General features: G+C 41.7%; 1 protein-coding gene across 23 annotated transcripts in view; it reads left to right on the top strand.

The window, feature by feature from the left end:
* The window catches only part of MACF1 (microtubule actin crosslinking factor 1), a 437,650-nt gene that overhangs the window by 365,227 nt on the left and 59,074 nt on the right, over nt 1-13,349 (top strand). For all 23 annotated transcript variants that reach the window (XM_073615331.1, XM_073615324.1, XM_073615314.1 and 20 more), the window contains 4 exons: nt 10,035-10,154; nt 10,756-10,863; nt 10,976-11,194; nt 11,930-12,133. In XM_073615331.1, the coding sequence (XP_073471432.1) occupies nt 10,035-10,154; nt 10,756-10,863; nt 10,976-11,194; nt 11,930-12,133 (651 nt within the window). The remainder of the gene's footprint in view (nt 1-10,034; nt 10,155-10,755; nt 10,864-10,975; nt 11,195-11,929; nt 12,134-13,349) is intronic.

Here is a 13,349-nt window from a genome sequence, read left to right as displayed (position 1 = left end):
TGATGTGTTCAATACTTTACCCGCTGTATGCAAGTGTGTTTAAGGGCGGTGCAATATGCGCCATAGGATTGACTGATTTAATCAAGAATAAGCAATGCATTATTACTGGTTGATTCCATCCAGCCCTCAGGATCTGTACATGTCTTTCGATTTTGTGCTTCTTGTGTAACTGCTTTTGTTTGTAGTAATTTATATGTTCTGAAATGTCATAGAGTGCATATTTAGTCAGCTTTATATGTATTTATGGCTGTTTGAAATTTGTTTCCTGATCACAGGGTGCTGAGAAGCAGTAGGCAGTCTTTGTGCAGTATACTGTGTGGCTGCTTGCTTGTGTTTTTAGGTCCATCGGCATATGTGTTTCATTTGTTTCAATGGCTTACAGTTAATACGGAACTAAACCCATCTATCTGTTACAGCCAAGGAACCTGCCATTTTAGCCTCTGTGCCTCTGTGGCCTTTTGCACGTCAGTATTGATCCATACCTATGACTGGTCAATAGGGACATATGTAAGGGTCCAAAGCTGAGCACTGACTTATAATTACATAGTTAGTCTGGTTGAAAAAAGACACAAGTCCATCTAGTTCAACCACTAAAAGGGGGAAACATTATATAATTCTATATACACAATTCTTTACCCACAATTGATCCAATTTGCTCCAGCAGGGGAAAAATTTCTATCCTGATCCCCCAAGAGGCAATCCGATATTTCTCAGATCAACTTTACCTATTATTATTAGTAGTACTCAGTTATAGTATGTACATTTAGGAAAGAATCCAGGCCTTTTTTAAAGCAATCTACAGGGCTGGACAGAACCAGCTCTTGAATTAGTCTATTCCACATTTTCACAGCTCTTACTGTGAAGAAACCTTTCCATATTTGGAGATTAAATCTCTTTTCATCCAGACATAAAGAGTGCCCTCTTGTCCTCTGTGATGACCTTAAAGTGAATAACTACATCAAGTTTAAGTTCACTATATGGACCACTTATGTATTTGTACATGTTGATCATATCCCCCCTTAATCTCCTCTTCTCAAGAGAGCATGAATTCAGTTCCCCTAATCTTTCCTCATATCCGATCTCCTCTATGCCTCTTATCAGTTTGGTTAACCTTCTCTGCACTTTCTCAAGTTCCCCCGATATTCTTTTTGTGAACTGATGCTTAAAACGGAACTGCATTAGGTTAGGTAAAACACATTAGGTTAGCAATTGCATAAAAGAGCACCTCTGCTTTTGGGGCCTCAGTGCTGCTCAAACAGGTAACTTATACCTGTGTGCTGGAACCTGAATGCACTTATTATCAACTCCTAGGAGAGTTCACAACTTTTAAAATTAATTTAACTTAACCACTTGAGCCCCGGACCATTATGCTGCCTAAGGACCAGAGGTCTTTTTCCAATTTGGCACTGCGTCGCTTTAACTGCTAATTGCGCGGTCATGCAATGCTGTACCCAAACGAAATTTGCGTCCTTTTCTTCCCACAAATAGAGCTTTCTTTTGATGGTATTTGATCACCTCTGCGGTTTTTATTTTTTGCGCTATAAACGGAAAAAGACCGAAAATTTTGAAAAAAAATGATATTTTCTACTTTTTGTTATAAAAAAAATCCAATAAACTAAATTTTAGTCATACATTTAGGCCAAAATGTATTCGGCCACATGTCTTTGGTAAAAAAAATGTCAATAAGCGTATATTTATTGGTTTGCGCAAAAGTTATAGCGTCTACAAACTAGGGTACATTTTCTGGAATTTACACAGCTTTTAGTTTATGACTGCCTATGTCATTTCTTGAGGTGCTAAAATGGCAGGGCAGTACAAAACCCCCCCAAATGACCCCATTTTAGAAAGTAGACACCCCAAGGAAATTGCTGAGAGGCATGTTGAACCCATTGAATATTTATTTTTTTTGTCCCAAGTGATTGAAAAATGACAAAAAAAAAAAAAAAAAAAAATATTTACAAAAAGTCGTCACTAAATGATATATTGCTCACACAGGCCATGGGCCTATGTGGAATTGCACCCCAAAATACATTTAGCTGCTTCTCCTGAGTATGGGGATACCACATGTGTGGGACTTTTTGGGAGCCTAGCCGCGTATGGGGCCCCGAAAACCAATCACCGCCTTCAGGATTTCTAAGGGTGTAAATTTTTGCTTTCACTCTTCACTGCCTATCACAGTTTCGGAGGCCATGGAATGCCCAGGTGGCACAAAACCCCCCAAAATGACCCCATTTTGGAAAGTAGACACCCCAAGCTATTTGCTGAGAGGCATATTGAGTCCATGGAATATTTTATATTTTGACACAAGTTGCGGGAAAGTGACACTTTTTTTTTTTTTTTTTTTTTTTTTTCATAAAGTTGTCACTAAATGATATATTGCTCACACAGGCCATGGGCATATGTGGAATTGCACCCCAAAATACATTTAGCTGCTTCTCCTGAGTATGGGGATACCACATGTGTGGGACTTTTTGGGAGCCTAGCCGCGTACGGGGCCCCGAAAACCAATCACTGCCTTCAGGATTTCTAAGGGTGAAAATTTTTGATTTCACTCTTTACTGCCTATCACAGTTTCGGAGGCCATGGAATGCCCAGGTGGCACAAAACCCCCCCAAATGACCCCATTTTGGAAAGTAGACACCCCAAGCTATTTGCTGAAAGGCATGGTGAGTATTTTGCAGCTCTCATTTGTTTTTGAAAATGAAGAAAGACAAGAAAAAACATTTTTTTTTTTTCTTTTTTCAATTTTCAAAACTTTGTGACAAAAAGTGAGGTCTGCAAAATACTCACTATACCTCTCAGCAAATAGCTTGGGGTGTCTACTTTCCAAAATGGGGTCATTTGGGGGGGTTTTGTGCCACCTGGGCATTCCATGGCCTCCGAAACTGTGATAGGCAGTGAAGAGTGAAATCAAAAATTCACGCCCTTAGAAAGCCTGAAGGCGGTGCTTGGTTTTCGGGGTCCTGTACGCGGCTAGGCTCCCAAAAAGTCTCACACATGTGGTATCCCCGTACTCAGGAGAAGCAGCAGAATGTATTTTGGGGTGTAATTTCACATATTTCCATGGCATGTTTGAGCAATATATCATTTAGTGACAACTTTGTGCAAAAAAAAAAAAAAAAAAAAAAAAATTTGTCTCTTTCCCGCAACTTGTGTCGCAATATAAAATATTCCATGGACTCGACATGCCTCTCAGCAAATAGCTTGGGGTGTCTACTTTCCAAAATGGGGTCATTTGGGGGGGTTTTGAACTGTCCTGGCATTTTATGCACAACATTTAGAAGCTTATGTCACACATCACCCACTCTTCTAACCACTTGAAGACAAAGCCCTTTCTGACACTTATTGTTTACATGAAAAAGTTTTTTTTTTTTGCAAAAAAATTACTTTGAACCCCCAAACATTATATATTTTTTTAAAGCAAATGCCCTACAGATTAAAATGGTGGGTGTTTCATTTTTTTTTTTCACACAGTAATTGCGCAGCGATTTTTCAAACGCATTTTTTGGGGAAAAAACACACTTTTTTTAATTTTAATGCACTAAAACACGCTATATTGCCCAAATGTTTGATGAAATAAAAAAGATGATCTTAGGCCGAGTACATGGATACCAAACATGACATGCTTTAAAATTGCGCACAAACGTGCAGTGGCAACAAAATAAATACATGTTTAAAAGCCTTCAAAAGCCTTTACAGGTTACCACTTTAGATTTACAGAGGAGGTCTACTGGAAAAATTACTGCCCTCGATCTGGCCTTCGCGGTGATACCTCACATGCATGGTGCAATTGCTGTTTATGTTTGACGACAGACCGCCGCTTGCGTTCGCCTTAGCGCGAGAGCAGGGGGCGACAGGGGTGTTTTTTTTTTTTTGTTTTTTTTTCTTTATTATTTTTTTGCTTTTTTAATCTTACTTTTAAACTGTTCCTTTCATATTTTTTTTTTTAATCATTTTTATTGTTATCTCGGGGAATGTAAATATCCCCTATGATAGCAATAGGTAGTGACAGGTACTCTTTTTTGAAAAAATTGTGGTCTATTAGACCCTAGATCTCTCCTCTGCCCTCAAAGCATCTGACCACACCAAGATCGGTGTGATAAAATGCTTCCCCAATTTCCCAATGGCGCTATTTACATCCGGCGAAATCTAAGTCATGAAATACTCGTAGCTTCCGGTTTCTTAGGCCATAGAGATGTTTGGAGCCACTCTGGTCTCTGATCAGCTCTATGGTCAGCTGGCTGAATCACCGGCTGCATTCTCAGGTTCCCTGTTGAGACAGGAGAGCCAGAGAAAAACACGGAAGACGGTGGGGGGGGGGGGGGCATTCCCTCCCACGGCTTGTAAAAGCAGTCTAGAGGCTAATTAGCCGCTAGGATTGCTTTTACATGAAAGCCGACCGCTGGCTGAAAAGAATGATACCAAGATGATACCTAAACCTGCAGGCATCATTCTGGTATAACCACTCAAAGTCGTGAATGGCGTACCTGAAGACAAAAAAATGGTTAACAATGGTTAACAATAAAGCACAGTAAAGTGTAAATAATTACACACCTGAAAAACAAACATGATAAAACATAATAACAATAACAATAACAATAAAACATTGCAGAATAGAATACAGTAAAAAAGAGCAGAACAATAGAGAGAGAGAATAGAGAGAGAGAGAACAATAAAACAACAACTATTTTTTTTTATTTCATATTTTTTTTTTTTTTTTACACTTTTTTTGTAACTAACTTTTATAACTATAACCGGTTCCAGGTTCGGGTCTCTCAAAATGCGATGGCATCTTGGGAGACCCTGTGAAAGTGTGCCTAGTCTGTGCAATGCTGTACCCTACGCTAATACTCAACTAGTGAATGGTAGCGTTCAAAACATTCACCAATGCAAAGACCAGGATTGTCAGGACAGGAGGGACAATAATAGCGGGTGTCACGCCTATATCCGCGCTTGCTGCAGACACGACATCTTTTTTGGGGGTTCGTTGGGTAGGGGTACTCGGGAGGACATAAAAATGCCTCTCATGCAGCCGACTGCATTTGGTTGGGGATGTGAATGGGGGAAGTACGGGCGCTGCAGAAGCGGTGGGTTCCCAATTAGGATTGGCGAATGCAGCAGGAAGGGCACTATGGGCACGATGGGCCTGTGTTTGTCTTTTTGGTGGCAGCGGGACACTACTTGTGCTTGCCACCTCACCAGCTTCAACTGCACTTATGGGACTCGCCACGTCACCAAGTGTTACTGCAGTGCTGGTTTGACTACGACCGGGGTGTACTAGGCCGCTGGCGCTTGCCAGTTCACCAAAACGCTACCAAAAAACGTTAGCGATCGCAGGGATCAGGCCTGACTCTGCGAACGCTGCAGTTATGCGTTTAGTGTTTTGTAAGTGACAGTGATCGATCGATACTGCACTTGGGTGGGCTGGGCCGGGCCGGGCGGAGGGGCAAAACGCAGGTGCTAGCAGGTATCTGGGCTGATCCCGCTAACACTGCGTTTTTGGGAACCCTAAACTGCTGGTGACGCTAGTATAGATCTGATCGGATCAGATATTGATGCGATCAGATACTATACCACTAAGGGAGGTGTACGGTGCGTGCGTGGGTGTTAGCGGTACTGGCGCTAATCTGACGCTGCCTGGGGCTGGTGCTTGCCAGTTCACCAAAACGCTACAAAAAAAACTGTTAGCGATCGCAGGGATCAGGCCTGACTCTGCGAACGCTGCAGTTATGCGTTTAGTGTTTTGTAAGTGTCAGTGATCGATCGATACTGCACTTGGGTGGGCTGGGCTGGGCCGGGCGGAGGGGCAAAACGCAGGTGCTAGCAGGTATCTGGGCTGATTCCGCTAACACTGCGTTTTTGGGAACCCTAAACTGCTGGGGACGCTAGTATAGATCTGATCGGATCAGATATTGATCCGTTCAGATACTATACCACTAAGGGAGGCGTATGCTGCGTGCGTGGGTGTTAGCGGTACTGGCGCTAATCTGACGCCTGGGGCTGGTGCTTGCTAGTTCACCAAAATGCTACCAAAAAAACTGTTAGCGATCGCAGGGATCAGGCCTGACTCTGCGAACGCTGCAGTTATGCGTTTAGTGTTTTGTAAGTGACAGTGATCGATCGATACTGCACTTGGGTGGGCTGGGCGGAGGCACAAAACGCAGGTGCTAGCAGGTATCTGGGCTGATCCCGCTAACACTGCGTTTTTGGGAACCCTAAACTGCTGGGGACGCTAGTATAGATCTGATCGGATCAGATATTGATCCGTACAGATACTATACCACTAAGGGAGGCGTATGCTGCGTGCGTGGGTGTTAGCGGTACTGGCGCTAATCTGACGCTGCCTGGGGCGACGCATATCACCGCCGGGCGATCAGGGGGCTAAACCTTTATTCGGTAATAAACGGCGGGTGCCCTGACACTATAAAAAATAAACAAACTAACCAGCGTCAACCGTAACAGTTATACGGTGATCAGTGGTGAAAGGGTTAACTAGGGGGCAATCAAGGGGTTAAAACATTTATTAGGTAGTATATGGGGGTCCCTGACGCTATAAAACGCTGACGGCGAACCTAAATATTTACCTCACTAACTAGCGTCACCAGCGACACTAATACAGCGATCAGAAAAATGATCGCTTAGTGACACTGGTGACAGGGGGTGATCAAGGGGTTAAAACTTTATTAGGGGGGGTTAGGGGGGTACCCTAGACCTAAAGGGGGGTAATACTCACTGTCCCAACACTGTAACTGTCACAAACTGACACTATGCAGTAATCAGAAAAAAAAAAAAAAAAAAACTGCTGGTGTCAGTTTGTGACAGGGGGGGGGGGGGTGATTGGGGGGGGATCGGGGGGCGATCGGGGGGGGGATCGGGGTGTTTTGTGTGCCTGGCATGTTCTACTGTGTGTGTGTGTGTTGGTGCACTCACATAGATGTCTTCTCTCCTCGGGCCGGAACGGAAAATACCGACCCGAGGGGAGATGACATCACTTCCTTTGCTGCTGTTTAGCATACAGCAGCAAAGGAGTGTTTTCATTGGCCGGCGGCGATCGCGAGGGGGGGGCCACGAACGGATGGTCTCCCCCTCATCACCGATCGCCGCTGGACAAAAGACGACCGCCTCGGGCACCGGGGGGGGGGTCCGATCGGACCCCCCACCCGCGGAAGGCAAATCACGTACCCTGTACGTGATTTTGCCTGTCCGTGCCACTTTGCCGACGTACATCGGCGTGAGGCGGTCGTCAAGTGGTTAAAGGGGTTGTAAACCCTCATGTTTTTTCACCTTAATACATCCTATGCATTAAGGTGAAAAAACTTCTGACAATGACTGGCCCCCCAGCCCCCATTTTACTCACCTGAGTCTGTTGGTTCCCTCGGCGGAGAAGTGCTCACCTTCTCTGCCCGAGGTTCTCGGCTCTTGATTGGATAGATTAATAGCAGCGCAGCCATTGGCTCAGGCTACTGTCAATCAAATCCAATGACGCAGGGGGTGGAGTCGAGTCCTGCATTCTGCGTCTATGGACACAAATGCTGGACTTGGGAGCGCACCCACAAGGTAACCCCCGGGAGAGCACTTCTCCTAGGGGGTTATACAATGCGGGGAGGAGCTGATAACACCGCCGGGGGACCCCAGAAGAGGATGATTGGGGCCACTCTGTGCAAAATAAACTGCACAGTGGAGGTAAGTATGACATGTTTGTTATTTAAAAAAAAAACGAGCCTTTACAATCACTTTAAAGCCTACGTTTTTAGTCTCAATTTAAAAAAATAAAAATGAACGCAGGGGACACTACTTAGTCGATAGAATGTGTCCTTTGTGCTGCTGGTTTCTGCATTCGCCTGTGACAGGCGCTCATCAAGACTGCTAAATATGCCCGCTCTTTCCGCCCACCTCCTCCATTCATAGAAGCTGTACAATAGCATCTATGAATAGAGGAGGCAGGCCTTTTCATTCATTTGCCTGTTATCCATTCATAGATCAGTTTTAAAAAATTCAATTTTGCTACTTTAAAAATGTTCTCATCACTGCGGTCAAAAATGAATGTCAATTTAACCCCAAGTACTATTCAAAAAGTAAAGATAAAAAAAATCGGTCCTAAAACACATTTTTTCAAATTAAGTTTTTCTAATGTAAGGCTGGCTTTACAGTCACCATATAAAAGTTTGTGGAGACAGGGCTTAGTACATACAAGAAGAGGAAAGGCAAGGATCAACCCGCTTTTTCAGAATACCATAAAACCTTTGTCATTAAAATAAGAGAATGGTGATTCCTATATTCCACACCTGCTTTATTGAAATGACTGTTTTTAGAGGGCATGTATTTTCTAGGAAGGAGAAATGTGTCTGGCTAAAGTATAATTAAAGGCAAAACTTTTCTTTAGAATTGAATGCAGTGTTGAGGGATTAGAACCACTGTCAGGTTTTTGTTTGCTGTCTGTGTCCATGCAAATGAGATATACTCTTTGATTGTCCTGATCACCACCTTTACCGGGAATGAGAAGTAAGAGTAAACCTAAATATTTTGTTTTCACCAGAACAAGAATACAGTAAAACTTTGGATTGAGAATAACTTGGTCTGAGAGTGTTTTGCAAGACGAGCTTTTTTTTTTATAAAGTTTGACTTGATATACAAGCAGTGTCATGTCACAACTAAGTATAAGAGAGGCGCCTCTAAGTGTAGCAATATGGTTACATTTAATGAAGGTACAACATTTAGCAACTTAGATGGCTGATGATTACAACAGGCACATCTAAGTATGCAGGCATCTAGGGGTAAAGCTGTCCACATAGACCATTCTCCACACCAACGTCCTCCATTCTTCGCTGCACTCCACGAGCACGTCAAGCCACGCTTTCAGATCACTCCACTGCAGGGTAGTCTTCCCGGTCACGATTGCAGACTGACAGCGGTGAAAGTCGGCGGTACGGAGGATGGTCTATGTGGAAAGCTTTACCCCGGATGTCTGCATACTTAGATGTGCCTCTTTTAATCATCAACCTTGTGAGTTGCTAAATGTTGTACCTTCATTAAATGTAACCATATTTCTACACTTAGAGGCGCCTCTCTTCTCTTTTATACTCTGTAGCTCCTGCTGAATTTTGCTTCTAATCCCCTTGTGGAGGCTTCCATTTGTGGATGGACATTTTATGGTTACACAACCTATCACATTGCTGTAATCTTTTTATATGGACTATAAACTGAAGGACTTGGATGATTCGTTCCACAACCATTTATTCATGAGTTTTCATTATTTCTTATGGGGTAATTCGCTTTGATATACAAGTGCTTTGGATTATAAGCATGTTTCCGGAACTAATTTTGCTCACAGTCCAAGGTTTTACTGTACAGGGGAAAATGTTTCAATAGGGGACGCTTGTTCCCATCCCAGCTATCTAAAGATATTCCTCATACTGGAAAGATATCATCTCATTTCCTGTTAAGCTTACAGGACAAGAAGTGAAGGGAAATCTCGCTATTGGTATACAGATGGCAAAAAAACAGGGCTGTTTTACCCCTCCACTACTCTATCCAAAAAGAAAAAAAATAGTTTTGGCTTTAGATACACTTTAGCCACAGCAAGCAATTAGATTCTCTTTCAGCCTACCTGTTGCAGTGGGTGAATGAGAGGGGGACATTTTGATAAATATGGGTGGTGTTGCTGTCTCAAATGTATTAAGGGTTCTGTCTTTCTGATTCCTTTTGTGGTTTCCAGCTACCTCTACACCATTCTGTTATTCTGTTACCCTTATGGCACATCCATTTTAGAGAAAAAATAGAACCAGTTTACATACAAAGCAGAATAAAATCTTTCTGTTGCTCCAATACAGTGGATTAGCAGGAATATATCAGGACGTTAGAATGGTTAACTTATGTCTTTGTATTTTAAGTACGGTATACTGGTAAACTAAAGTGATTTGAAAGGCGACTCACACTTTAACCAGAGCATTTTTTTGTTGCAAGTTTTAATGTCCAGTGTGTCTGCAATGTATGCGCTTCATTGTCCTCCTCCGTCTTTGCTCCTTTCCTGCCAGTATGAGCAAGCTGCTGACGCAGAGTTAGCCTGGGTGGCTGAGACCAGGAGAAAACTTTTGGCACTTGGTCCAGTCTGTTTGGAACAGGATCAGACCACAGCCCAACTCCAGGTGCAGAAGGTACGATTCATGCTGATCCATCACATAGATGTTTATTATTTTAAACCTTGTCGGTATACATTGTCTTATTCTATAAAGTAATGATTGTTATGTGATGAAATTAATTTTGCTAGTTTTCCTTTATGCATCCAAATTTATAGCCCTGTGTTGTTAAGGAAAGCGGGGAAAATTAGAAGAGCGTATGAATGTAGATTTCAATTACATTTTTGACTAATAGGTACATAAATGTGCTGCTATTTCAATCTTGTGTCAGTAGGAATGCCCAGTTTTTTTTTTTTATACTTGGTGCTTTTTATGTAAGTTGTAGAAGATAGGCTTGATGCACACATCAAACCAGATCAGATTTGAAGTAGTTTCAGAAAGAGCGGGGGTGGGTTTTACGTAGCACTCTGGTTTGTGTTGTTCCATTCTAGCATAAAATGGTTAATAATAGGCCATTGCAAGGAAAGATATGAGTGAAGTGCAATATTTCATTCATTTCTGTTGGCAGGAGCTGCATGCAATGAAAATATAAGCCAGAAGATTCGGGACTTTTGGACATTGTAACTGTTACTAAACTTGTGATGCTATATCTTTATAACTGAATACTATTTCTATGCAGGCATTCACTGTAGACATTATTCGCCATAAGGATTCCATTGATGAGCTCATCAGTACACAGGAAGATATTCTGGGTACTTGTGGGGATGAGCAGAAAGCCACTTTAAAAGTAAGCGCTGTGATACCTGTAGGGCTTGTTGTTTTTCAACACTGAGGATGATATGCTCTGAATCGACCTTTTTTTTTTTTTTTTTCTTCTTTTTTTTTTTTTTTTTTTTTAGGAAAAAACAAAGTCACTTCTACAGCAATATGAGGATGTGAGCCACTTAAATTCTGAGCGCTCTGCACGTCTGGAACGGGCCCAGGCCTTACTGGGTCAGTTCTGGGAAACCTATGAAGAATTAAATCCCTGGATTGAGGAAATGAAGACCACCATTTCTCAGCTGCCACCACCAGCTGTTGACCATGACATGCTAAGGCAGCAGCAGGAAGAGATAAGGGTAGGGCACCTTAGGTTTTTTTTTTTTTTACTCCACGCAATGTATGCTATTTTTAAGACAGTCCAGAAGCAATGTTTGATTTCCCAAGACACGGGATGGCAATTAGACCAAAAATATATCCAGGATTAGGCTCCAAAATGCAGTCAGTCTCATGACATTGCCTGCCAGCCTAGTGTAACTTTCCATAAACTTGTGTCCTTTTGTCACAGCTGTACAACACAAGTTTTAGTTTTTGTTGTTGTTAAAAGGTAAGTTTGCGGTTTCATTAAAAGATTAAGTAACTCCAAATATCCTGGCCACCCCTCCAGACCCCGATGCACGCAGCATCCGTGATGCACCTTGTTGCTGGTGTAGAAGCACGCACACCACAACACCCAGCCCTAAGGTAAGTGTCCATCATAGTACTCGCAATGGAAAGCATTCTGGTCAGAGCACGAAAAGAGCTTCTTTCTTCTGGGACACCTACAGCTTCTCATTGGTCAGCATGACTGCACTGACCAATAAGCCCCTGCCATTGAAAGTGTTATGATGAATACTCACTCTGGGGTTGTGTTTTATTGCGTACAGACTGCGTCACTGGCAACATGGGGCATCACAATCTCTATGTGCAGCAGGGTTGACCAGGATATTTGGTTCATCTTTTAATTTTTTTGCCAATAGGTGAATTTTACTCTTTAAGAAAACGCATTTGGGAAAACTAAATGTTTTACATTTACTGGTTTGTTACAATTACAGCAACTGAGAGAAGCAGTGGCTGAACACAAACCACACATTGACAAGCTGCTGAAGATTGGGCCACATTTATGTGAGCTGAATCCCAAAGAAGGAGAAGCCGTGCAAGAAAAATACACTAAAGCCGAGCATATGTACCTGGCAATTAAGGAGGAAGTGCGCAAAATGGCCATGACACTGGATGACGCACTCGCACAAGCCTCTCAGGTATTTTAGCATGATATAACTATATTTGCTTTATCATTATAGATTAGCAGTTAACACCAGCGGCTGGATCCGCTGCTGTTACCTCCAATGTATATAGCTAGGGCTGAAACAACTAATCGATTAATCGACAACTAATCGATTATGAAATTAATCGATTACTATTTTCATAATCGATTAATCGGACAGTAACATAATGGGGTTAAAAAAAAAAACTAAAATGAGCCCTTTATAGCACAAAAAGAGCAAATAATTGTTGCTGTAAATATTACTTTCACAGTTCTACAGTAAAAAAATGAACCCCTTACAGTAGTGATTATCTAAAGGGCTAATTTTATTTTTTTTAACCCCATTATATTACTAAACGTCTTAGACCTGCTTCACACCTATGTGTTTTTTGGTGCTTTTTGCAGAAACGCACTACAGTTCATTTACATGGCTTCCTATGGGACACGTTCACATCTATGCTTTTTTCAGTCGCTGCGTATTTGGAAAGGGTCAGGGACTTTTTTTTTTTTTTCTTAACGCAAACCAGTGCTTTTTTGGTTCAATATACTTAAATGGAGAAGCTGCTAAAAAGCACGTAATGCGTTTTTGCAGCAATTTGTGTTTTTAAATTTGCCCAACAACAAATTGTCCAAAAAAAATGCAAAAACGCAAATCGCAGCAAAATCACGTGTGCAAAAATCAAAACGCACAGCAAAAAGCACTGCAGAAACAGGTCAAAACCAAACTGCATAGGTGTGTACTGAGCTTTATGCTGGCCACACGGATCAATTTTCAGACGAGAATATTCAGACAAAAAATCTTTGTACATTTGCTGAATGAAAGAATGAAAAAATGGATCTCGGAGTCTGATGATATTTACCAGATTCACCCTTTAATAGTATATCTCCTCTAATAGTATATACAGTATATCTCTTCTAATTGTATATGCAGTATATCTCCTCTAATAGTATATACAGTATATCTCTTCTAATAGTATATACAGTAGATCTCCTCTAATAGTATATACAGTAGATCTCCTCTAATAGTATATACAGTAGAACTCCTCTAATAGTATATACAGTAGAACTCCTCTAATTGTATATACAGTATATCTCCTCTGTCTTATTCTCAAAGTGGATTAGAGCTTTTGCTCCCTACCATGAAGTTGGTAATTTATATTTACCACTGCATTGAGATATTTAGGAATACATTTCCTTTTTTTTTTTAAACT

Source organism: Aquarana catesbeiana, linkage group LG02, assembly GCF_042186555.1.
Source record: "Aquarana catesbeiana isolate 2022-GZ linkage group LG02, ASM4218655v1, whole genome shotgun sequence".
Lineage (NCBI taxonomy): Eukaryota > Metazoa > Chordata > Amphibia > Anura > Ranidae > Aquarana > Aquarana catesbeiana.
Note: the sequence above shows the minus strand (reverse complement) of the source record. Positions and strands in the feature narration are given on the sequence as shown.